The sequence below is a fragment of the Scylla paramamosain genome, chromosome 38 (assembly GCF_035594125.1).
Source record: "Scylla paramamosain isolate STU-SP2022 chromosome 38, ASM3559412v1, whole genome shotgun sequence".
NCBI classification, from domain to species: domain Eukaryota; kingdom Metazoa; phylum Arthropoda; class Malacostraca; order Decapoda; family Portunidae; genus Scylla; species Scylla paramamosain.
The window spans coordinates 4,154,594-4,181,394 of NC_087188.1; the positions used below are offsets into that span (position 1 = coordinate 4,154,594).

Here is a 26,801-nt window from a genome sequence, read left to right on the forward strand (position 1 = left end):
ACGCCATCATCGACCTGCCACGGAAGCACAAGTGTGTCGACGACACGCTCCTTTATGACGCAGGTGTGGAGGAAGCTTTCTGGCATGTCTACGATTTTTTGGAGGTGTGTGCCAAGGCCGGAGTGACACTGAAACCGGAGAAGTTTCGCTTCTGCCAGAGGGAGGTCGACTTCGTTGGCTACCACTTGGCCTGGGACACATACAAGCCGACTGAAGAGCACCTCACCGCCGTCAGGGACTTCACAATGCCAGACAAGCCATCCATCACCGACGTGCGCTCATGGTTTGGTTTCGTGAACCAGCTGGCGCCCTTCCTGGCCATGGCCCCACTCATGTCGCCTTTCAGGGCCCTGCTGAAGAAGCCAGCAGGCAAGAGCGTCTACTGGGACGAGTGCCTCCTCAAGACATTCACACAAGTAAAGGAGGTCATCTGTCAGCTAGCCAAGCAGGGGCTGGCATATTACGACAAGACCCGGCCCACTATCGCCATCACGGACTGGTGCAAGGATGGCATCGGGTTCGTGGTGATGCAACAATACTGCTCCTGTTCACCAGCCAATGCCCCCTTCTGCTGCAAGGGAGGGTGGCGCCTGGCGTTATGTGGCAGTCGGCACCTCACCCAGGCCGAGGCAGGATACGCGCCAGTGGAGGGAGAGGCCTTGGCGGTGGCATGGTGCCTGCGTAAGGCCCGGCTTTTCCTCCTGGGGTGCCCCAACCTCGTCATCGCCACGGACCACCGTCCCCTGGTTAAGTTATTTGGTGACAAGGCCCTAAAGGACATCGCCAACCCCCAGCTCTTCAGGCTAAAAGAATGGACCCTGCAGTATAAATTCACCATGCGCTTCCTGCCAGGGAAGCACAACGCAGCAGCCGACTTCCTATCCAGGTATCCCGCAGCCAAGGCTGCCCCGGACGAGGTGGATGAGGGTCAAGACGTCGCTATCGCCGCAGCTATGTCCGCAGCTGCGGTAGCCGCCCTTGACTTGAGTGGGTGCACCACCATCGATGAAGAAATAGTGTTGCAAGTGGCGCTTGAGGACCCCACATACCAGTCGCTGGTTTCAAGAGTGTGCAGCGGCAACTGGCGGCCCCACAAGTCACAGGAGCTCGCCTGCTTACGCCCCTTTTACAGCGTACGGGACAGACTGGCAGTGTCCCGTGGCCTAGTCACCTATACCTACGACCAGGGATGTGTGCGACTCATCATCCCTGAGGCTCTACGTCAACGAGTAGCCTCCAGTCTTCACGCCAGCCATCAGGGGCTCGACTCCATGCTGAGGAGGGCCAGGCAAACAGTATATTGGCCTGGGATAGAGGGTGATCTGCAGCATCATCGGGCCATGTGCAACACCTGTAACGCCAACGCGCCTTCACAACCACCCAAGCCCCTCATCCTCACGCCACCCCCCGACTACCCCTTTCAGCAGACGGTGGCGGACTTATTCCAGCTGGGAGGTCAAACTTACCTGGTATACGCTGACAGACTCACTGGGTGGCTGGAGGTGGCACATCTACCCTCGGGTGCCCCTTCCGGTAAAATCATGAAGCACCTGAGGCACTTCTTCACCAGATGGGGGGCCCCAGAGCAGCTCTCTACTGATGGAGGTACAAACCTTGTGAGTGGAGAAATGACTACGTTCCTCAAGAGGTGGGGAGTCGCGACCCGTCTCTCCTCCGCTCAGTACCCCCAATCTAACGGCCGCGCGGAGACGGCCGTGAAGACAGCCAAGAGGATGTTGCGAGACAACACGGGAACCAGCGGCAGCCTAGACAACGACAAGGTGTCGCTGGCTCTCCTCCAATACCTAAATACCCCGCTGCGGGGAGGGAACATGTCACCCGCACAGTTGACGACAGGCAGACAGCTGAGAGATGGAGTCCCCACAGCCAAGCAGAACTACAAAGTCAACCCCGAGTGGCAGCAGACCCTAGAAGAGAGAGAGACTCAGATGGCACAGCATCACGAGGAAATACGCCAACAGAGCCCGGGCCAGCGCCGGCGACGACGTCGTCTGCAGCCTGGAGCCCGTGTATGGGTTCAGGACCAGACCAGCAAGGCATGGAGTAAGTCTGGTGTTGGAGCATGCTAGTAGTCAGGTTTTTGAAGTACTCTTGGTCCATGTTCCTACAGACCTGTGTGATGGCCTCCTGCAGGCAACGAACTGATGGGGTCAGGATGGCACCCAGTTGTTTAACATGTGCTCACATATTCTCTATCAAATTCTGGTCCAGTGAGTTTCCTGGTCACTACAAAACTGGAATTTTGTTTTATTTAAGAAAGTTCTTCACTGTTTTTTCTGCCATGGCATGGGATGCTGTTGTTCATAAAAATGCCATCTGATTGATGAAGATCAAAGAGATGCATGAAATCCTTCAAGATATCCAGGTAGTTTTCTGACTTCATGGTTGTGTTCTTTAGGAGAAAATAAAACTCATCTGCACCTCTTTCACCAATGAAAATGCCACAAATCACCAAAGAAGCTGGATGTTTGATCCCCTTGACAGTGTAACAGGGTCAAACTGGTTACTACGCTCCATAGGTCAGACACATTTGCTGCTCACCCTGATGCTTCTAAAGGTGCTATTATCTGAGAAACATTGCTGAGGAGTCCAGTGCTTGTACTTGTGGGCAAAAGCTAGCCCCTCTGCCTTAATTTCTTTAGTAAGCACTGGCTTGATAGCAACCTTGTAAGAAAGTAACTTGAGATGGTGCTAGGGATGTTCACATGTGGTACAAACCACAACATTTTTCAGGAATTCTGGATACATTTTTCGTATTTCTGTGCTTGTGATGAGTGGGTTTTACTTGACTGCACATTTGATCAACACATCAGTTTTGGGTGAAGTCTTTCTTGATTTCCCTGGACAAGGTTTGGGAGGTGGTACTGCACCAAGTGGCAGATTTTGGCTAACAGCAACAACACACAAAACAGTTTTCTTTGATCATCCTAACTGGCTACAAATGTCTTTAATCTTCACATTTTTCTGCCTCAGAGTGATGATCTGGGTTCATTCTACCTTTGTGGTAGTGGATCTAACCATGTTGAATACTCTTGGGAAAATTGAGGGTGAAAAATGAGGAGGGAACAAAATAGCATCCAGATTTCTGGGGCATTCATACACATCTGCCCTTATCACTGCCTGCGGACTGCTGAGATCTCTCATACCAGACACCACCATATGAACCTATGTCCTAGGATATGAGTGTTGCAGCCTAAGGAGTTGGCACCAATTTTCCTGTATGTTTCAGTGGAAGGTATCAACTTTATCCACTGATAGTGTGTGTGTGTGTGTGTGTGTCTGTGTGTGTGTGTGTGTGTGTGTGTGTGTGTGTGTGTGTATATATATATATATATATATATATATATATATATATATATATATATATATATATATATATATATATATATATATATATATATCATTGAATGTGATAGCTAGTTGAGCATTTATTATTTTTCTTAAGATATTTTCCTTATATCTTATAATTGTCTTATATTCTTTTTTAATTGGCTGTATGACTTCGCCGAAGCTAGTCATTTTCGCTAGACTGCGATTTCGGGTCCTTGACCCTTCTTCAGTAGCGAAGGTCTATCCGTGTTGAGGGTGTCGGAGAGAATGGCTCAAGCTGATTGCGGGGGTGTATTTATACCGGTAGGCTTGTCACCCCGCTGCGCGTCCTGGTCTCAGATTGGCTGACGGCTGTCGCGGGCTGTGCTGGGTTGCTATCCAAGCTGGGTCTTCGCGCGCTTGGTAATGCTTGTAGGTCTTTGGATTGTTGATTTAATGTAGGGTTTGTCTCTTTTATATATAGTGCTTCTAAGATGGGGAGACGCCTGGTGTCTGGGCATGTAGTTAGGATCTCCGTTTTATCTACTAGCATTCCTCTTGTAATGTTTATGTTATGCTTCTCCTTCAGATGTTTCTTGGGTGCTCCTGTTGTGAGGTGGAAAGTTAGTCGTTGGGAGAGTCTTGTTGTCGTCATGCCAACATAGGTGGAGGGAAGGACTTCACAGTTTCCTTGGTTACACGTAAACCTATATATGACATGTGACTTCTGAAGGCTCTCTCTCTTTTGAGGGGTTATTTTTTAGAAGAAGATGGCTGGTTTTCTTGGTGTTGTAATAAATTATCAGTTTAACTTGTTTGTCAGGGTCGGAAGGCTTGATGTTCCTCTTCACAATCTGCGTGATGGCCCTCTCATCTTCTTCGTAGGCGGTAGAGAAAGTTGCTTTATAGAAGATGTTGATGTTCCCTTTCTTATCCTCTTGTTGCTTCTTGTTATGCCAGCTGTCGACAATTTTCTTTACTAGGCGGTTGACGTCCTTTTCACTGAAATTGTTGTTTATGAGGACTTGAGTTGAGCGCTGTATTTCTTGGTGGACTTGTTTCCACATGCTGCAGTGTGTAAGCGCTCTTCTGATGTAGGCTGAGATAGTGGAATCCTTGTACCTCGTGGGACACTCACTTCGTCCGTTCAAGCAGAGTCCAGGATTCGTTGGTTTTGTGTAGACGCTGGTGGTAAATCTTCCTTCTTCTTGTTGCACTAGGACGTCGAGAAAGGGCATGGCTCCATCTTTGCTGTTTTCCATAGTAAATGTTAGCCCAGATGTTTCTTGGAGGTGAAGTCTAAGATGCTCTGCTTTGGCTGCGTCCTTTGTCTTGATGAAAATGTCGTCAATATAACAGCAATATATATCCGGCTTTTTTACTATCTTGAAAACTTCCTCCTCGATGCAACCCATGAAGAAGTTGCCAAGAGTACACCGAGAGGAGAACCCATTGCCACGCCGTCTACCTGGCAGTACTTGTTACCGCGGGGGGCAGGTAAAAGGTGCTTCTTTAGTGAAACACCCCAGCAGTTCTCGGAGTACATCTTCTGGGATCGCAAGCTTAGGTGTAGCTTCATTGTGATAAACACGTTCCATGATGTAGTTGATGGTGCGATCCACTGGAACATTCGTGAACAAGGATTCGACATCTAGTGAGGCAACTCTTCCTTCTGCATCGCTGTTGTTGAGGATATCGATGAAATCTGAGGCTGACTGCAGACAATAGGAGGTAGGAATGTACGGTGTGAGGAGGGCGCACAGTCTTTTAGCGATGTAGTAGGTAGGAGTGGGAATTTGGGATATTATGGGTCTTAATTTGTTGCCTGGCTTGTGGGTCTTGACATTGCCATAGCAGTATCCCATCTCATATTCGCCTGTGAGTCTTTCGAACTTAACATCGCAGATGGAGTTATTCTTTGCTATTATCTTGTTCAGTCTTTTCTTGAGGGCTGCTGTAGGGTTTCTTGAAATCTTCCTGAACTTGGTAGTGTCGCTGAGGATGCTGTCAATCTTGCTTAAGTATTCTTTGCTGTCGATGAGGACATATGCAGCAGCCTTATCCACTCTTCTGATGGTGATGGCAGGATCAGACCGAAGTTCTTTGGCAGCATCGATGTGTCTTTTCTCAAATATGCTGCTGTTGTAATGGCCTCTTGATTTTGTAGATTCCGTGATCACTTCTTGCTTGAAAGTCTGGCTAACGATCACCTGGCCGCTTTTCTGCAGTTTCTCTACATTGTCTATGAGCACTTCACATTCAACCCTTTTCTGGAATTTTCTCGGTCTTGAGAGTATGTGGCAGTTGAGACCCATATTAAGCACTTCATGTTGGTCTTGGGTGAGATTCTTATTAGTAAGGTTGATGTACAAGTCCTTAGGGCTGGAATGCTTGACATTGCCGCCATTTAGTCTAACCAGCTTGTTTTGGTTAGCTCTAGCAATGGAATGCTTATGTTTGTCTATGATCTGTTTTAGTTTGGTGTCTTTCATCTGTTTTGATGTGGCGTCAATGTCAGTATTTTTCCACTACTCTTCGATTTCCTCGAGCTGTTGCTGTAGCTCTTTGACTTTCAGATGGAGTTCTCTTATCCTTTGCTTCATGAAGTTAGTTCTATCTTCATTACTCGGCTTCCGTCTGCGTCTTCTGCTCGTATTAACTGCCCCATCACTGGTAATATTAAGGGTGTATATGGGCAGGAGTCTTTCTCTAATACATATCTCATTGAATGTGATAGCTAGTTGAGCATTTATTATTTTTCTTAAGATATTTTCCTTATATCTTATGACTGTCTTATATTCTTTTTTAATTGGCTGTATGACTTCGCCGAAGCTAGTCATTTTCGCTAGATCGCGATTTCGGGCATAAACTCTAAACTGATACGAGTAATTAAGAGTATATATAAGAACACGGAGAGCAGAGTCAAGAACAGAGAGCTGGAGAGTGAATGGTTTAGCATTAAGACAGGAGTGAGACAAGGGGGAGTGCTCTCTCCTTTGCTTTTCATTATATACATGGACAGATGCCTGAAGGAAGTGTGTGTAAGGGAGGATAAAGAGATCACGCTGGCCTATGCATACGATGTCGCTGTCGTGACAGGAAGCCAACAAGATCTTCAAGAGGCCATGACAAGATGGAATGATGTCTTAAATAGGGAAGGAATGAGAATGAACAAACAAAAAACAGAAATAATGAAAGTTGGCAGAATAAAGGAGGAATGTAATATTTACATAGAAAACGTTAAACTGAAGCAGACCGACAAATTTTGTTATCTGGGAGTACTTTTCGACGAGAAAATCAGACAGAATATAGAAAATTTAAATAGAATACAGAAGTACAATGCAAATGTCAGTGCATTGTATCCCATACTTAAAGATAAGAATATTCCAACAAAAGCTAAAACCATATTTACAACAATACTAAGACCAGTACTTCTATATGGGTCAGAAACTTGGACACTGACAACAAGAACATCTTCACAAATACAAGCAGCAGAAATGAGAGTTCTGAGAATGATCCGAGGTGTGACCAGACTTGATAGAATTAGAAATGAAGAAACCAGAGAGAGATTAGGGATAACATCCGTACTGAAGATAATTGAAAAGAACAAATTGAGATGGTATGGACATGTCCAAAGAATGGAAGATACAAGATACGCAAGGAAGTTTCTGGAATGGGTTCCTCTAGGCAGGAGGCCGGTGGGACGACCTAGGAAGCGATGGATGCAGGGAGTTGAAGAAGCTGCTGAACAAAGAGGAAGAAATCTACAAGAAATAACCAGAGATGAGGATTTCATGGATAGAGACCTTTGGAGAAGATTCGTAGAGGCCAGACACTGACAGGCATTGCCTACCTTGCGTCTGGTGAGAAAGGTGAGAATATATATATATATATATATATATATATATATATATATATATATATATATATATATATATATATATATATATATATATATAAATTAGTATTCTTGCCTATGTGAACTCGCACCTTTGTAAAACTGTAGACGAACATGTCAAATCAAATTAGCCATTTTATCTGCTGTAAAATATTTAGGATGCAGTCTGGATCTTAGTCTGAACTACAGACTTCCCAGCTGCCAAGCTTACAAGAGTTTGTCAACACACTTCATGACTCACTGTATATGTGTTGTGCTTGACTGCAAATCAAGACTCTAGAACAGTGGTTCCCAATCTATGGGAAATTATTCACACATGGGTAATTCAAATAATCTGAGTGGGAAATGGAGGGCTGAGAATAAAGGCATTCATATTGTTATGAATGGAGTGGAGAGTCATATCACCTGGCTGGAGTGCACTTCCCTGCTGTGCCCTGCTTTCCCTCATCTTTGTGAATTGCTGTGCCTTTTCTGTGCCACAGCATCCGCATATAGACAATGCTGTGCATAGACAATGCCATGCATACAAAATGGCATGTATAGACAGTGCTGTGTCATGAGGAAACTGCCTAAGGCTGTGACTGAGGGGAGATTCTGTGCTGGCCTATGAGGTCATTGTCGGAGTGACTGAAGTATTGCATCCTTGTACTGAGCTTTATCATTAAAATGTCCAGTTTTGCAAACTAGTCTTTGGTTTCACCTTTGTCTGCCTGTCCTGTCCTGGACCTCTAGAACTAAGAGTGACTGAAGTATTGCATCCTTGTACTGAGCTTTATCATTAAAATGTCCAGTTTTGCAAACTAGTCTTTGGTTTCACCTTTGTCTGCCTGTCCTGTCCTGGACCTGATTGCATCATGTTATCCACCACCTTACTCAGCACAACCACATTAGACCCACAAACACAGGTGTTTCTGGCTACCAGGTGTCCTGTGGGCACAGCAAAGCAATATATTCAGGAATAACCCACAGTAAATTTTAGAAAACTGGGACTTCGAGATTTAACTTTTACCTGAGATGCCTGACACTGCGTAGGTAGCAGTGGCTGACACAATCAAGTGATCGCTTTCAACAGTTTACCACCATTTCATTATATCAGTTAATAAAGCACATTAAAGGTGTGCTTGTTTTTTTTTTTTTATGTGTAGATGATAAGAATTTTTAAGATACATATGAAAAAGATTGTTACCTTGTTCAACTACAATAATGTACACTGCTAACTTGACTTATGAGTGCTCCAACCTACAAATTTTTTTTTGAAGCTGTCACTTGGTCAATTTTTTTGCTTTGAGTTGTGAGCCAAAATCTGAGATAAAAGTGAGCTTCAGATACATCACCACTAGCTGGCACAGTGAGTGCCACAACATCTGCCCAGAATTTCTCATCTCACTCATTCACTTCACATGGTTACCTCACTGTTGAAGCAACTCTGTTGTGTTATGCTCTCATTTTGTGCTCTTTGTGCAGTTATTTTCTCTTTTTTCTAACCAGGGATCCTAAAAAAGTAAGTACAAAGGATAGTGCTGAAAAGAACCGGATGATGTCCATTGAATTAAAGCATGAAATCATAGCAAAATAGGCGAGGTATGCATCTAGTTGATTATGACAGGCAGTACAATCATAATACTTCTACAATATGTACCTTACTGAAGCAGGAGTTGATAAAAGCTGTAATTCCAACCAAAGGTGCTCAAATAATTTCTAAGCTGCAGACCTCTATCCATGGAAAGATGGAGAAGCTACTGTTGGTGTGGTTGATGGAGAAGCAGCTTGCAAGTGATACTGTAACAGAGGGTATCATCTGTGAGAAGGCATGAGCTATTTAAGCTGATTAGCTACAGCAAGCTTCATGCACTTCAACAGACAAGGTATTCAAGTCTTTAAAAGCCAGTTGCATCTGGTCTGACAATTTCAGAAGGACAAGTATTCACTCCATCTTCAGGCATGGCGAGGCAGTGAGCTCAGATAATAATAATAATAATGATAATAATAATAATAATAATAATAATAATAATAATAATAATAATAATAATAATAATAATAATAATAATAATACTTTATTGTCATGTATTAAAACATGAAATTTGCCTTGTGTGTTTCAGAAGAATTAGAAAGTAATCATACAGAATTGTCACATACTTAAGTATCACATACATTCACTCTTTCACATATATGTACATTCATTCTTAAGTTCTTACATACATTTATAAAAGAAAAAGTAAAATATGAGTAAGTGGGTCACATGTACCTACATCTAAAAGGGTAAGCAAATAAAATTAGATGCAAGATTTTTATCTTGCATATAATTTTATTCGCTTACCCTTTTAGATGTAGGTACATGTGACCCACTTAGTCATATTTTATTTTTCTTTTATAAAAGATATTAAAAGGAAATCAGTCTGCATTCCTGGTATAAGCAATAATAATAATTAAGACAAGTTCAGTTTTGAATCAGTAATCAATTTGAAATCATTACCAAGCTATATACTTGCTGGTACAAAGAATCTGGAATACCTGCTAGTTCCACATTTTAGTGATCTCATTCTTCTCTCTGATCGTAACATTTGATAATAGTGGTTCAGGGGATGAGTCACATTATTTACAACTACTCTACATCTCCATAAGACAGACCTGTTATATATTTCCGACAAAGAAACACCATTACCAACACTGAGTTTTATGCAGTCTCTGATTATTTTACTCAATTTCTCCTTTATGACGGCATTCCAGTTTCCATACCAACAAGTAATAATGAAAGACAAGACTGAATGAATTACTGGTGAACAGAATAGATCCATTATTTTTTATCAATTTTAAGCTTATTCAGCTTCCTTAGGAAATATATCTTAGAATTCACTTTTTGTATACTGCTTTGGAATTTTGTTGAAATTGAGTTCATTACTTATGATTGTGCCAAGATATTTATATTCTTTTACAGTTTCTACTGCCTCTTCATTAATTTATAGTGATGAATGAGGGACTGGCACATTGCTGAAATCTAGGACCATTTTGTAGAGATGTTGCATAGAAAGCATTGAGATTATTGCAGAAGTCCATAGTATTCAGTACATTATAGTTAATAGCAGTTTTCTTCATCCTGGTGATTTGCTTTAATTTGTCCCAGGCTGATTTAGCATCCTTCTTGAATATGATTTCAAGTTTACATTTATACATGTACTTGAATAAAGTAATGGTCTTATTTATCTCCTTTTCCACAATTTTAACTGAGATCTATTATTAGTTGCAAATATATACTTCTTTCTGTACAACAAATCTTTGAGTTCTTTTGTTATCAATGGTTTGTTATTAGAATAATATTTAATAGTTTTCATTAGCACAATATTGTCTGTATGCATTCAAAACATCAATATTATCATCAATAGCAGCATTCTTATCAAATAATACATCGAAGTCAGTGCTTTCTATGCAGCCGAGTAGTGTTTGGTTTACATTTGTGTCCAAGCAATATATATATCTTTCTCTATAGGTTTAATGCATTTAAGCTGTTGTCTGTACACTGGAATCAGTTGAGACATATGATGATCAGGGATACCTAAAGGTTTTAACTTTTTTTGCTTGATAGCTGTCTTTAATGTTGCAAAAAAAGGTCTTGTAATTTGTTCTCTCTAGTAGGGAAATTTATATAATGCTGATGGTGAGGTATACACTTACTAAAATTATAAGAATTAAAATCTGCTGTAATAATTTTAACAGCCTCAGGACTTTCTTGCTTTACTTCACAAGTGACCTTATATAGGAAAATTTCAGATACATTCCCCAGCAAGTGTTCAACTGTGATGAGACAGGGCTCTTCTGGAAGAAAATGCCAAGGACTTACATAAGAGCAAAGGAGAAGAAGAAGCCAGGCCACAAATCCATGAAGGATAGGTTAACCCTCACACTGTGTGCCAATGTGAGTGGCGACTACAAGATCAAACCACTGCTCGTATGTCATTCTGAAAACCTGAGCCTTTAAGTCACATAAGATACAAAAAGAAAACTAACAGGTTATATGGAGGGCAAACCCAAAGGCATGGGTCACCAGAGAGTTCTTTGTGGTGTGGGTGAACTTGATCTTTGGTTCTGCCATAAAGAAGTATCTCCAGAAAAGTAACCTACCCCTGCAAGCCTTTATCATCCTTCACAATGCACCTGCTCACCCACCAAACCTCAAAGACAACAGCCTCAAAAAGTTTAAGTTTAAAAAGGTTGTCTACCTTCCAGCCAACACCACACCTATCCTGCACCCCATGGACCAGCAGGTGATACCTAATTTCAAGAAGCTCTTCACCAAGCACCTCTTCCGCTGCTGCTTTGAAATGACTGAGAACATAAACCTCACCCTTCGAGAATTCTGGAAGGACCACTATAATATTGTGATTTGCCTCAGAATTAACAATATGGCCTGGCAGGATGTTACAAAAAGGACCTTGACATCTGCGTGGAAGAAGCTGTGGCCTGAGGTTGTGTCCAAAAGGGACTTTGATAGATTCAATCCCGAAGTGGCAGTAGTGGAGATTGTGTCTCTTGGAAAGTCCATGGGCCTGGAGTTGGATGAAGGAGATATGAACAAGCTCATTGAGGAGCATCCTGAGGAACTGATGATGGAGGAGTTTAATGAGCTACAGAAGCAGCAGCATACATAGGTGTTGAAGGAGGAGGAGCCAGAGGTGGATGAGGTTATCTCTACAAGTGAGAGAAAGGAAATGTTGGGGATGTGGAAGAAACTTTCTGAGTTAACTGAAAGGAGATGACCATAAAAAGTTACAACTGGTTGTGCATCAGGACTGTTTAATGATATTTGCCTAGCTGATCTCTGAAATATTTTGAAAAGGAGAATGAAACAATCCTCCTTGGACAGGTTTTTAATGAAATGTCCTGCAGAAGAAAGTGAGGAAAGCATGGTGAAAAGAGAAAAATCAGTGAAGATCAAATTGAATAAAAGTGAAGTGGATTTTTTTTCTTTTTTAGTTAGGTGATAAAATGTAGCATTAATAGTGTAGCGAATAAGTTAAGTGATTAAGCGATAGAGCTTATGATGAACGAAATCGACAAAAAAAGCATGAAATGAATCCTTCCAATCTCCTCTGTCTATCCCCTCCACCCTTCACCTCTGCTAGCATCTTCAATTAGCCCAAGTCATCTGATCTCCAAGTAAATACACTTAATTTAACCAGTTTCTTTCAATACATTCTTTATTACTGTTTTATTATGTTTTTTTTTTTTTGTTATTTATAAGTATATTCTTACTGTAAATCCTCGATATAACAAACACATGGAGAGAGAGAGAGAGAGAGAGAGAGAGAGAGAGAGAGAGAGAGAGAGAGAGAGAGAGAGAGAGAGAGAGAGAGAGAGAGAGAGAGAGAGCGAGTGGAGGAAGCAGGCAACCATCAATCACTGCAGAGGGTGTGGCTAAGCCTCCATGGGAGATAAACATTACCACCTTTCAAAAACATGCGGTTGAGTGTATCAGCCAACTCTCCTGCATATTAAGACTAGGATATTCATAAAATTAAGCAAGCATTCAATAACTTTGAGATATGCCATAATCTGTGGTTTCATAAAATAAAACGAGTGTTTGATAGCCTTAAAAGGGTCATTATACTTGAGATTTGATAAAAAATCGTTCGTTATATTGACAATTTACTGTATTTAAAAACAAGTAACAAAAAATTGGATGTTTTTTGGGGAGACTGGAATGGATTAATAGCATTTCAGTTAATTTCAATGGGGAAAATTTATCTGAAATACAAGCAAACTGAATTACAAGCTCTGTCACAGAATGAATTAAACTCGTAAGTCAAGGTACTATTGTATTCCTCATTCCTTCCTGATCTGGGCACTACAGTGAATGGACCTGCATCTCAGCTGCTGGCCAGTATTCTGAAAGAGTACTTGCCTTCAGTAGGAGCACTGTCTCTACCATTCTTTTTACTGGGGCAGGCACGGAGTACTTGGGCCCTGCCACCCTCTTGGATCTTGAGGAGGGCCTGGCCCTGAAAGATGATGATATGTCTTCCTGGAATGGCTGGCCAGCCATGCCCCAGTCTATGTGGTTGTTTTTAACAAGTACTCCATGAACCACAGCAGTGAATCCTTATCTCCGGCCAGCAAATTGACAAAGTACTGCAGAGCTCCTTCAGGGGTAGATGAGGTGTTCTGCTAATCTCAGCAAAAATGGCCTCCTTGAGCCCTGCCACTCAAGTTGTCTACTCCAGCTCAAGCTTTTGCCCTTCGTGACAAGTATGTGAAGTTATGGTTTATGGAGAACCAATTCATTGACACCAAAGGTATGTTCTTGCTGATTCAAAACCACATAACTAATTATCTTCCAAAGCTCCACCCACAAAGGGCAGCCAAGAACATGCTGACATTTCTGCCAGACATACAATTGTTTAACCCCTTTGGCACGATGACACGCCATTTAATCTCTCATAGCATATCTGAGTGACGTGCATACTGTGTCATGGTCATTTGAGCCAGTGTGTGTTTCATTTCTGCTCAGATATAGTACGAGATCTTTCAGAATGTTGGCCGGATACAATACGGCGTTTTACATTCCTCCCAAGATTATTCTAATGTCAGAATATGAGAGAGTTTCACGCATTCAAAGTGGATCTTAGCAGACAGTTTCTATCACTGGTAGTCAAATATCCTCAGTTTCTACCATGAAATAACACAAATAAAGCAAGGGAAAATATGATATTTGTGAGTGCAAAAACCTCTTGCCTATCAAGTTGCCAGTACACACTCGCATTTTTAGTCATGTATCATGTCTTCCCGCCCCTCCCTTCCCTGCTGCTCTCATCTGTTTCTGCTTTTCTTTTTCTTTTTCTATGTTATCTTGAAATGAGAGAGAGAGAGAGAGAGAGAGAGAGAGAGAGAGAGAGAGAGAGAGAGAGAGAGAGAGAGAGAGAGAGAGAGAGAGTTTCATGTGAAACTATCATCTGTGGAGATGTTGAAACATGTTTCATTGTATGAAATTGTTCTGCTATGATGAACATTATTTATATACCTCTTTCTCAACCAGTCCCTCCCTATATATCTGTTATCTCCCCTTCACCCTCTGTTATCTAGCATCTTGCTCTTTTCTCTCCCTTCCTCATAAGCATTCACAAGAAAAGTGGTGAGATGGGTGGTGGAAAAGTGTGACAAAGCAAAATATCTGGCAGCAGTCGTGTTTTTGCTTTTATTCTATAATTATAGTACTGGTATGTATTTCTATTTGTTATTATTTCACTTATTGCCAAAACATTATATTATAATTTAGCAGATGACAAGATCTACACACATGCAAGGTGGCCGTCATCTCTCTCTCTCTCACACAAGAAACATTTGAATAATTCACTGATACATAGAAGAAAAAGATGAAAAATGGACATATAGATAATAATGATTGTAGTTATAGTAAAATGAGAATTATGAAAAGAATGATAAATAAATCATATAAAAATAAAATAACTGGCAACTTTATTTTATAAAAAACGAAGACTTCCGTGTGATATATATTTTTTTTCTATGGTGTCAGACTGTCAGTCATGTGCTTACAGTTGGTGAGGTGATGTGTGTGATCATTCACCACATAGACTGCCCCTCTGCACCCTCTTCACCCCACAAACGTTCCTCTGTACATTATCAACTTTCCCGCCTCTCCTCCCCCTGCTCATCTTCACCTCTCCCTGCTATTATTATTATTTTTTTTTCTCAGCCTCCCTCTCTCCCACCATCACCCATCATTCCTTCCCCTCACCACCCCCTCCTCCATCTCTCATGCCCCCGCCCCCTCATCCGTCACCATCACCCTCACCACCACCAGCTACCGAAAATAAGTTTGACTGTCATTCAACACTCATACTTTATCAATCAGAGGAAGACTACAATCTTCCATTGCCACCACCCTCTGATGAAGATTAGTGAGTAAAATATAAATTGCAATTTATTTTAGACTGAATATTGGTGTGTAAGGCACAATAAAATCATTCTGAATATTCTGATATATAATATGTTATGATTATGGTTAGTTTTGTGAATATCAGTGGTGGAGTTTTAAAGTTTGATGCACGCGGAAATATGACGTGGCATGCTTTTTGACTTGCCATACCGAAGAGGTTTATTCAGTATATAGCCCATCATATAATTACTACTCTAACATACTAACACTTCATCGTCCATATGGAAATAGAGTATAAATGATAGTGTGAAAACAAGTGATGTTGAGGTGAAGGTGGGTGCCTGGTTGAAATCTCACGCACCTGGAGTGATTATATCATGTTCATTCAAGTTGTTTTCACTGCTCTTCATTCTAAGATGATAATTATATCTACTTGATGTTATACATACCATATTTGCCAGTGCATTAGACGCACTTTTTTTCTTGAATAAAAGTATCTAATAATTACCATGCGTCTAATGCACCCATAATACCTAGGCTTGTATCTGTATCTGTAACTTCAGATCAGTAATTACTGTGCAAGGGGAGTTTGATGCTGGAAGGGATAATCTGGTGAGGAATGGTCAGTTATGATGAAATACTTAAGATGATGGAAGACCTTGATGTAAATAAAGCACCTGGTCCAGATGGAGTATCAAACTGGATATTGAAAGAATGTAAAGAAAAACTGGCTGATAAAATTCACAGTATGGTTGTGACATCATTGTTGCAGAGAAAAGTACCAAATATTACACCAATAATATTCAAAGGAGGAAATAAGGAAAATCCACTAAAATTTTAGACCCGTGTCATTGACCCATGTTGTAGGAAAACTATGTGAAAGAACAATAAAGGAAAGATGGATGGAAGACTTGGAAAGAGATAAAGTTTTGGTAAATTGTCAATTTGGATTTAGAAGGGGAAGATCATGCTCCATGAACTTATTGTCCTTTTATTCAAGGGTAGTCGATATTATGCAGGAGAGAGATGGATGGATGGATGATGTCTACTTAGACTTCAAGAAGGCTTTTGACAAAATACCACACTGAAGATTGCTATGGAAGATAAAAAATCATGGAATAATTGGAGGAAGACTGTTGGAGTGGATGGAGGAATATCTGGATGATAGAGATGAAAATTATAAATTATAATACAAGACCAGAATTCGTCTTGGCTGAAAGTAACTAGTGGTGTCCCACAGGTATCAGTGTTGGGACCAATAATGTTTGTGATATATGAGAATGACATGAATGAAGAAATAGATGGCTATATAGACTAATTTGCAAATGCTGATAAGATGATGAGAAGGGAAGAAAATGTAAATGACTATGATACTGTCAATGATTTAAATAAGATAAATGGAATAAATCTTGACAAATGGAATTCAGTTTAAGTAAATGTAAAGTAATGGAGTTTGACAAGTAAAAAAGAATACAATATCATTATGAGATGGATAGTGTGAAGTTAAAGAACTCAAAACAAGAAAGGGATTTAGGAGTAACAGTTACAGAAAATTTGACTCTGAACACACACATTGATAAAATTACTATAGAGAAGCTGAATTTGTTAAAAAGAGTAAGAAAGGCATTCTCATATTTAGATGAATGAGTGATAAATAGTTGTTGATTTCCACAAAGGGTACTTTGTGGAAAGCCCTCCATCACCAGAATCTCATGCACTTTATACTTCTGCCCAGAACCATGCCAAGTCAGTTCTCCAGCTAGGCAAAAACTCCTTCATTAACAGAAAGTGTTAAAATCTTTCAAGATCTAACTATCCTCGTGACTTCTGGCATCTAGCCAAAAATATCTCCAATAACTCTGCTTCTTCTTCTTTCCCTCTTGATTTCAACCAGATGGCACCACTGCTATCACATCAATCTCTAAAGATGAACTCTTCACTCAAACTAAACTCTACCTTGGACAATTCTAGGCTTGTTCCTCCCTCTCCTCCACCCTCTGACTACTTCATGCTACCTATTAAAATTCCTCACAATGATGTTTTCCATGCCCTCGCTGGCCTAAACCCTCAGAAGACTTATGGACCTGATGGGATCCCTCCTATTGTTCTCCGAAACTGTGCCTCTGTGCTTGCACCTTGCCTAGTCAAACTCTTTCAGCTCTGTCTATCAACATCTACGTTTTCTTCTTGTTGTGGAAGTTTGCCTACATTCAGCCTATTCCTAAAAAAGGGTGACCATTTGAATCCCTCAAACTACCATCCTATTGCTTTAAATTCCTGCATATCTAAAGTTTTTTAATCTATCCTCAACAGGAAGATTCTTAATTATCTATCACTTCACAACCTTCTATCTGATTGCCAGTATGGGTTCCATCAAGGCCGCTCTACTAGTGATCTTCTGGCTTTCCTTATTGAGTCTTTGTCATCCTCTTTTAGAGATCTTGGTGAAACTTTTGCTGTTGCTTTGAATATATCAAAAGCTTTTGATAGAGTCTGGCAAAAAGCTTTGATTTCCAAACTACCTTCCTACGGCTTCTATCCTTCTCTCTGTAATTTCATCTCAAGTTTCCTTTCTGACCATTTTATTGCTGCTGTGATAGATGGTCACTGTTCTTCTCCTGAATCTATTAACAATGGTGTTTCTCAGAGTTCCATCCTGTCACCCACTTTCTTCTTATTATTTATCAATGACCTTCTAAACCAAACTTTTTGTCCTATCCACTCCTACACTGATGATATCACCCTACACTTTTCCACATTTTTTCATAGATGTCCAATCCTTGAGGAAGTAAACATTTCACGTAGGAAAGCCACAGAACGCCTGACTTCAAATCTTTCTAAAATTTCTGATTGGGGGAAGAGGAAACTTGGTATTGTTCAATGCCTCAAAAACTCAATTCCTCCGTCTATCAACTTGACACAACCTTCCAGATCACTATCCCCTCTTTTTCAAGGACACTCAACTGTCCCCCTCTTCTACACTGAACATCCTTGGTCTGTCCTTTACCTATAATTTGAACTGGAAACTTCATTTCATCTCTAGCTAAAACAGCTTCTATGATATTAGGCATTCTGAGACGTCTCTGCCAACTTTTTCACCCCCCTCAGCTGCTAACTCTGTACAAGGGCCTTATCTGTCCATGTACGGAGTATGCTTCACATGTCTGGGGGGGGGGTTCCACTCATACCGCTCTTCTAGACAGGGTGGAATCAAAAGCTTTTCATCTCATCAACTCCTCTCCTCAAACTGACTGTCTTCAGCCTCTCTCTCATCGCCGTAATGTTGCATGTCTAGCTGTCTTCTACCGCTATTTTCATGCTAACTGCTCTTCTGATCTTGCTAACTGCATGCCTCCCTTCCTCCCACAGTCTCACTGCACAAGACTCTTCTTTCTCTCATTCCTATTCTGTCCATCTCTCTAATGCAGTGGTTCCCAAACTGGGGGCCATATAGCAGAATGTAAGGGGCCATAATCTGAGGCTATGCATAAATAAAACCAAAGGAGTTTAGCGGGTAGGTAGCCTGTGGAGGGAACTTACAGGTTCAGTACAGGTTTGTGCAATGCCTTGCTGCCAGACACATGAGTAATACGTCCCTTTTTTTTTTAATCTGATTCTGCGTTCTTGACATAAAACAAGACATGGGGATATATTAGGGAAGCAAGATAATTTTAACTCAACATAATTCTTATCTAAGGCTTCCTAAGCTGTGTATTCTGTATGATAACCTGGTCTTGAATCTTACGTATCAGCAAGGATGTTCATATCATTCAGTTAACCAGACATTCACAGTTGCAACATTGATTACCGTGTGTGCCTCCCCATATAATCAGTTTCATCCCACCTGTGAATACTTCAGCATTATATGAACTTAAGCCAACATCAATACCACTTTAATGGTAAGTAAGCCCTGAATCATGAAGTATATTAAGAAGGTAAATAATATCTGCTGTATTTATGCACATTCTATAATTTTTTTGTAACGTAAGATCTAACTTCCTTTCAACCTCATATTTACCATTTTATTATTCTAATCATGGGTGATGACATATGTTAGCGGTGTTAGAAATAGCAGTTTTTTGTTTGTGCATTGCAGGTACAGTGATGGCTTCTAATAAGAAACGCAACTATGATGACAACTACCTGGATTTTGGATTTACAAGTATCACTGATAAAGGTGTAGTGAAGCCTCAGTGTGTGATTTGTCACAAAATACTCACAGCTGAATCACTAAGGCCCAGTAAGCTTAGATTACATCTGGAAACCACTTGATGCCAGTGATTCCTTTCATCAACAAAATGCTGCCGTAGTGGAGGCATCATTTCTTGTATCCCTTGAGATAGCAAAGAAAAAGAAGCCTCACACAATTGGGGAGGAATTAATTTTGCCATGTGCCAAAACAATGGTAAAGCTTGTTTTGGGTGAGAAAAGTGCTGAAAAGCTGAATGCTATTTCACTCTCAAATAATACAGTGCAATGCCGAATCTCCCAAATATCTGATGACATCAAAGAGCAGGTGATACAGGAAATTAAAAGAGCTGGATTATTCAATATTCAACTCGATGAGTCCACTGACATCCAGTCCTGCTCACAACTCCTGGCTTTTGTAAGGTATGTTCATGATGAGGATCTAAAGGAGGAATTCTTGTTTTGTGAGCCTCTTGAACAATCTACAAAAGGTGAAGATGTAATGCAGAAACAGAATTCTTTGAATCTGAAGGTCTTGACTTGGGCAATCTATGTGGGATATGCATAGACGAGGCTCCAGCCATGTTGGGTTCTCAGTCAGGTTTTGTTACAAGAGTTATACAAAAAGCACCAAATGCTATCCCTCTTCACTGCATGATCCACAGGCAAGCTCTTGCATCAAAAACACTACCCTCAGAATTACAGGACACTCTGAATACAATTATAAAGACAGTTAACTTTGTAGAAGGTAGTGCTCTTAACACATACCTTTTCAAGAGACTCTGCCAAGATATGGATGCAGCTCATGAGACCCTCCTATTTCATACAGCAGTTCGCTGGCTATCAAAAGGAAATGTAGTTCAGAGTGTATTTGAGCTCAGAGAAGAGATCAGCCTCTTTCTCAGAATACAGAACAAGCAAGATTTGCTGTCAGCATGGTCTGCAGATAGCTTCGAAATACGGCTAGGCTATCTTGTTGACATATTTAGACAGTTGAACACACTGAACCTGGAACTCCAAGGGAAAGGAAGCTTGATAATCGATTCTGTGGACAAAGTCAAAGCTTTCATTCGTAAGATGGAGAATTGGAGGCACAAAGTTGGAATGGGAAACTTGGCAATGCTGAAGACAGTGTCAGAAATTGTAGAGGAGTGTGATGCTGCTACGCAGAACTTGATTACCCAGCATCTTGAGGCCTTGGAAGAGGAATTTTAAAAGATACTTCCCAGATATCCAAAGCCTAACTTCTCGGCTAATAAGGGCCCCCTTCACTGCTCCAGTGACATGCATTCCTGATGACAATGATGATGGCCAAACTGAGCTGTTGACACTTCAGGAGGATTCAGGAGCTAAGATGAAGTTTGAAACTGAATCTCTCACAGTATTTTGGTAATCAATGGCAGCTTCATACCCAAACTTATGTGACTTAGCTTTTTGCCACCTCCTACCATTTTCATCAACTTATTCCTGTGAGGCTGCATTCTTTCAACTACTCCACATTAAAATGAAATATCGCAACAGACTTGAAGTGAAGCATGACCTACGGTGTGCTTTAAGTGAAACAAAACCAAGAATCAAGAAGTTTGTTGATAATCTGCAACACCACCCTTCACACTGAGTGGAATGGGGATTCAAAAGTGAAGGAAACATGAACCTGGCATGAACGTTCAGAAGCAAACGGTCTGGGAGGAGGTGGGTGTGTGGCTACTGAAGGCCATGGTTGTGGCAGTTAATTATGACTCCCTATGATAGCATTTCATTTCAGAATTACAAAGTTATCAGATTTGTAATATTCAAAGATCAGATCACATTGCATGGGATTAATACACTTTTTCAATCCAGTGGAATTTCTTTGTTTGTTTTTCTTTTTTTTTTTTTTTGCTTATTGCTGAAACAGCTTTTCACAATAATGCAATTTTTAATTACTCTACATATGAATTTTTTAATGTGCATTATATTGCTTCTTTAGTACCATTTCAATAATTATATGAGATTCAGCAAAGGCAAAATACAAATTTCTTTATTAATAATTAACAAAAGAAAAAATAACAAATGGAATCAGTAAAATTACAGGATTTGCTAGAGTGGTTTTTATATGGACCTAATGAGTGTAGGACTGTAGACAGTCACGGTAGTCACAGGTTATGGTTGTGGGGGGGATGCCATGGACAAGGATCATGTATGAAAAGTGCGTAACGACCAAAAAAAGTTTGGGAACCACTGCTCTAATGTAAGAGTTAACCACTATTCTCAATTATTCATCCCTTTCTCTGGTAAACTCTGGAACTCCCTGCCTGCTTCTGTATTTCCACCTTCCTATGACTTGAATTCCTTCGAGAGGGAGGTTTCAAGACACTTATCCTTTAATTTTTGACTACCAATTTGGACCCTTTTCTGGGACTGGCATCTCAGTGGGCTTTTTTTTTTTTTTTGTATTGGATTTTTGTTGCCAGATCACATTGTGTGGCCTGTGTCCCTTCTACATAAAAAAAAAATAAATAAATAAATAAATAAATAAGACCAAGATTGGAATATGCAGCAGTGGTGTGTTCTCCTCATAAAAGGAGGAATATTATAAAATTGGAAAGAGTATAGAGTAGTCACTTAGATGGTTCCAGAGTTGAGCAAGTCAACCTTTGAGATTGAGAATGCTGGAAATTCCTACCCTTGAAAATAGAAGAGAGGGGATTTGATAAACATCTATAGAATGATAAATGGTATGGAAAATGTTGACAAAGAAGATTTTATAAATTTTACACACATAGTATAAAGGGACACAGTAAGAAGTTGAAGAAAGTTAACTGTATAAGAGACATTAAGAAGTATAGTTTTCCTCACAGAAGTGTGAACAAATGGAATGAACTCAGTGAAGACATTGTCAATGCTGAAAATGTCCATGCTTTTAAGACTAAACTGGACAGATACTGAGACAGGATACTATGAGATTACTCCCCTCCTGTAAACCACAACTAGGTAAATACACAGAGAGACAGAGAATGGAAAGTGGGTGGGTGGGTGGGATGGATGGATGGATGGAGGAGGTCAGGAAAGGAAGAGGGGGGGAATGAGGAGGGAAAGATGGGAGAGAAGATATGTGAGAGAGAGAGAGAGAGAGAGAGAGAGAGAGAGAGAGAGAGAGAGAGAGAGAGAGAGAGAGAGAGAGAGAGAGAGAGAGAGAGAGAGAGAGAGAGAGAGAGAGAGAGAGAGAGAGAGAGAGAGAGAGAGAGAGAGAGTGTGTGTCTGTGCGCGCGCGCGCGCGCGCGCACGCACACACACACACACACACACACACACACACACACACACACACACACACACACACACACACACACACACACACACACACACACACACACACACGATTTTAGATATGATGGTAGTACTGCAAAACCACAGAGCTGCATCCCACCCTACACTTTTCTACATCTTTTTGTAGAAGTCCAACTCTTCAGGAAGTAAACAATTCACACAGAGAAGCCACAGAATGCCTGACTTCTGATCTCTCTAAAATTTTTGATTGAGGCAGAGAAAACTTAATATTGCTCAGTGCCTCAAAAACTCAATTGCTCCATCTATCAACTTGACAAAATCTTCCAGATATCTATCCCCTCTTCTTCAGTGACACTCAACTGTTCTCTTCTACACTAAAGATTCTCAGTCTGACCTTTATTTATAATCTAAATTGGAAACTTTATATCACATCTCTAGCTAAAGCAGATTCTATGAAGTTAGGCATTCAATGTCGTCTCTGCCAGTTTTCTCACCCCTTCCCCACTCCAGCTACTAAGTCTGTACAAGGGTTTCATCTGTCCATGTATGGCATTTGCTTCACATGTATAAGGGGAGGGGTGGGCTTCCACTCACACTGCTATTTTAGAGAGGGTGAAATCAAAAGCTTTTCGTCTTATTAACTCCTCTTCTCTAACTGACAGTCTTCAGCTTCTCTCTCATCACAGCAATGTTGCAGCTTTTGCTATCTTGTACCACTATTTTCATGCTAACTGTTCTTCTACAAAACCTCCCCTCCTCCTGCAGCCTGACTGCACAAGACTTTCTTCTTTCTCTTATCCTTATTCTATCCACCTCTTTAATGCAAGAGTTAACCAACATTCTCAATCATTCATCCCTTTTTCTGGTAAAGTCTAGAATTCCCTGCCTGCTTCTGTATTTCTTCTTTTCTATGACTTCACCTCTTTCAAGAGGGAGATTTAAAGACACTTATCCTTTTTTTTTTTTCTATCTGACATCTATGGGAACTGCCATTAAGTGGGCCTTTCTTTTTATTAAAAATTTTTGTTGCCCTTGACCAATGGCCTTCTTACACACACACACACACAAACACACACACACAATGGAAAACAGAGAGGACAACAACAGACATCATTCCTAATATCCAGTAGTCTACATTGCTGAGAGCTGTCCCTGGTGGTGAATACTGAGGTGGGAGTCACACTAGTTTTGTTTAATGCTGTCCAGTCTCCTAAAAGTTAGTGAAAAGTATATTAACCAGCATAATGAGTGGTGAAGAGGGGAATACCTCAGCCCTCACTTTGGTGTTCATAACTCCAACAGATACCATCCTGAAGACAAGATCAAAGAGATTTTTCTGGCTTTAGTGATGAGGAGCAAAGAATTGGAGAGAGAATGTTGAGAAGAAAGATTATTAATCTGGATAATGAAGTGAAAGAGATGCATGAAATAATGGAAAAGATGGAAGAAATGGCTGAAATTTTGACTACTGGGAAGGGAGTGGGGAAATATGAGTATGATGATTTACACATAAAACTGACATTATATAAGAAAACAATGGAGTATGAAGACAAAGTTGAGGAGTTAAATGTAAAGTAGGAAATTTGGAAGAAAAGCAGGAGGAAAAGAGGGTTGATCTCTTGAAAATTATGGAAAAAAACTCAGGTAAATGACACCAAGATAACAGAAAAGGTTGTTCAAGTGATTAAGCAAAAAAGAAACTTGGTAAGAGATACAGTTGATAAGAAAATGACTGTAGTGGTATTTGGTTTAAAGGAGTGTGTACCACAGTGGCATGAAAAAAGAAAACAAGAAAAGAGATGTGTGAAAAAAAATGATGGAGACAAAAAAAGAAGGCAAGGAGCTGACAGAAGAGATTAAAGAAATTTGAAAGTTGGGTAGATATGTTGAGGGTGGACAGCATTCCATTAAAATAAAGTTCAGGTCATAAGCAGCAGCTGAAGAAATATTAGGTAAAGTATGGAAACTGGCCAAAGTTGAAGAGTACAGTCAAGTGTGGATAAAAAAGATAGGACCCGAGAAGAGAAAGCTACTATTAATGAAGTAAGAAGAGAAGTAAGTGAGAAAACAGAAAAAGATTAGAGATGGAGAAGTTCTATTGGAGGGTTATAGACATGAGGGTGAGAAAGTGGTACAGGAAAGAGGACAATGCAGAAGAGGAGGTATAAAAGTAGCATATATAAACACAAATAGTTTGATGTCAGCAGTGTTGGAAGTAAAAAACTATTTATGAGAAGAGAAACCATATATCATGGGAATTGTTGAAACAAAACTGGTGAGTGATGTGGACGTTTTAAATACTAGTGATGGAAATTACAACCTCAAGATAAGAAATAGAAAATGTAAGCAGGGTGGAGGTGTGATGCTCCTAGTTAGAAAAGAATTGATGGTTGAATCTACAGAAGTACTGAAAGTAAGCTTAAAAAGAAATCTTGGAAGATGCCAAAATATTGTAGTAACTTATGTTCCCCCTTATTCCAACTTATGGGGTGAGGAAGAATACAAGAGAATGCTGGAAGACACAAGGGCATGTTTATCTAAGTTGCTGGAGAAAAATGAGGATGTACTAGTGGTAGGAGACTTTAATTGTAAAGAGGTATCCTTGAAGAATTGGGCCACAGAAGACAGCAAGTCATCATGGGGAAGAACAAATTACTGGAGTTGGCTATTGAGAATATTCTTATACAGTGGGTTAAAAAAGACAAGATTCAAAGGAAATGAAATACCGTCAAGGCTGGATCTAATTTTTATGAAGAAACAAGCCACAGTAGAGGATTTAAAACATAAAAAGTGACTATGCATTGATTCAGTTCTTAGTAATGGATAAAAACATCAGTACAAGTAAAGAAGACCACAGGAGAGAATGGCTAAACTATAATGTGACAAATTTTGGACAACTTAGGAAGTATTTCAATGAAGTGGACTGGAACAAAGTATTTCAAATGGGTGGCATAGAAAAAAAGTGGACCACTTTCCTGAACATTTATAATAAAGGAATGGAGAAAAACACCAACGGAAAACCTATTTAAGAAGGATTGCTACAAGAGATGTGCTATAGCTAGATTGGAAAAAGAAAATGCATAGAACAAGTGGAAGAAAATAAGATACATGACTTGTGGGCCAGTAATATAAAAAAAAGAGGAATGAATACGTCAAAATATGTAGCAATGAGCAGAATTATTGAGAGAATTTTGTGGATAAATGTAAAGACCAACCAAAACTGTTTTATAGATTTATCAACAGATAATTGAAGAGTAAAGATGACATTAGCAGAGTAAAAGTCGGAGAAGAAATGGTCAGAGACCCCAAAAGAGATGGTTGAAGTGTTCAACAGATACTTCCACTCAGTGCTTACTAAGAAAAATTATTTTAAGAAAGAAAGGATAGTGATGGAAAATGGGACTGGTCTGAAAGAAGTAGTAACATTAAGAGAAAAAGTAAAGGATATGTTGGAAGAGCTGGATGTAAGGAAAGTAATGTGACCTGATGGTATGTTGAACAGGATTCTAAAGGAATGTAGCCCACAACTAGCTAAAGTGATACACAATATGATCAGCACCACCTTGATGGAAGGAAGAGTACCCAAAGATTAGAAAAGGGCAGATATTACCCCAATTCACAGGACCAGAAGTATAGAAGTCCCATTAAACTACAGACCAGTATTGCTGACAAGTGTGGTAGCAGAGAAATACCTGGAAGAACATAATGTGATAGCAGAGAGACAATTTGGATTCAGTGAAGGATGATCTTGTGTAACAAATTTGATAAGCTTCTACTCAAGTAATGGACATAGTGCAAGAGAGAAATGGATGGGTTGACTGCATATACTCAGACCTGAAAAAAAAAAAGCATTTAGTAGAGTATCATGCAGAAGGCTAATATGGAAACTGAAAAATATAGGAAGGTTGGAAAGATTATTATTAAAATGGATGACCAACTTCTTGATGGACAGAGAAATGAGGACAGTCATCAGAGGCAATAAGTCAAAATGGAGACCAGTAATAAGTGGAGTTCCGTAAGGATCAGTAGTAACACCAGTCATATTTGCAATATATGTAAACGACATGACAGAAGGGATGACAAGCTACATGAGTCTCTTTGCTGATAATGCTAAAATTATGAGAAAAGTTACAAATGAAGAAGACTAAAAAGCTTTGAATTAAGACCTAATTAAGATAAATCAATGGTCACTGAGGTAGAACATGGAGTTTAATGCCCAGAAATGTA

The 26,801-nt window shown here is 40.2% G+C and overlaps 3 protein-coding genes across 8 annotated transcripts in view; 2 read left to right on the forward strand and 1 right to left on the reverse strand.

Annotated features, from left to right (window-relative positions):
* The window catches only part of LOC135091611 (tRNA-dihydrouridine(20a/20b) synthase [NAD(P)+]-like), a 202,055-nt gene that overhangs the window by 151,400 nt on the left and 23,854 nt on the right, over nucleotides 1–26,801 (reverse strand). For 2 of the 6 annotated variants that reach the window (XM_063989374.1, XM_063989375.1), the window contains exon 2: nucleotides 8,868–9,007. The exons of the other annotated variants lie outside the window; for them this stretch is intronic. The gene's annotated coding sequence lies outside the window, so the exon portion shown is untranslated. The remainder of the gene's footprint in view (nucleotides 1–8,867; nucleotides 9,008–26,801) is intronic. 6 annotated transcript variants of the gene reach the window in all.
* Nucleotides 8,956–11,871, forward strand: LOC135091590 (tigger transposable element-derived protein 1-like). Its single transcript, XM_063989345.1, has 3 exons — nucleotides 8,956–9,036; nucleotides 11,007–11,138; nucleotides 11,233–11,871. Exons 1-3 carry the CDS (start codon nucleotides 8,956–8,958, stop codon nucleotides 11,869–11,871), a joined length of 852 nt encoding a protein of 283 aa, XP_063845415.1.
* LOC135091591 (SCAN domain-containing protein 3-like) lies at nucleotides 12,680–20,519 on the forward strand. The gene is made up of 6 exons (XM_063989346.1): nucleotides 12,680–12,684; nucleotides 13,074–13,294; nucleotides 13,444–13,515; nucleotides 19,213–19,356; nucleotides 19,589–19,727; nucleotides 19,970–20,519. The coding sequence occupies exons 1-6, from the start codon at nucleotides 12,680–12,682 to the stop codon at nucleotides 20,517–20,519; spliced, it is 1,131 nt and encodes a 376-aa protein (XP_063845416.1).

What these genes read in the sequence shown, in the direction of transcription:
- LOC135091590 (XM_063989345.1), top strand. Translation starts at nt 8,956, where the DNA reads ATGGAGAAGCTACTGTTGGTGTGGTTGATGGAGAAGCAGCTTGCAAGT. An exon ending in AGGGTATCATCTGTGAGAAG is followed by an intron (nt 9,037 to 11,006) that starts GCATGAGCTATT and finishes TACATTCCCCAG; the next exon opens with CAAGTGTTCAACTGTGATGA. An exon ending in CCCTCACACTGTGTGCCAAT is followed by an intron (nt 11,139 to 11,232) that starts GTGAGTGGCGAC and finishes GAAAACTAACAG; the next exon opens with GTTATATGGAGGGCAAACCC.
- LOC135091591 (XM_063989346.1), top strand. An exon ending in TATGTGGTTGTTTTTAACAA is followed by an intron (nt 13,295 to 13,443) that starts GTACTCCATGAA and finishes TGTCTACTCCAG; the next exon opens with CTCAAGCTTTTGCCCTTCGT. An exon ending in CAACTCCTGGCTTTTGTAAG is followed by an intron (nt 19,728 to 19,969) that starts GTATGTTCATGA and finishes CATGATCCACAG; the next exon opens with GCAAGCTCTTGCATCAAAAA.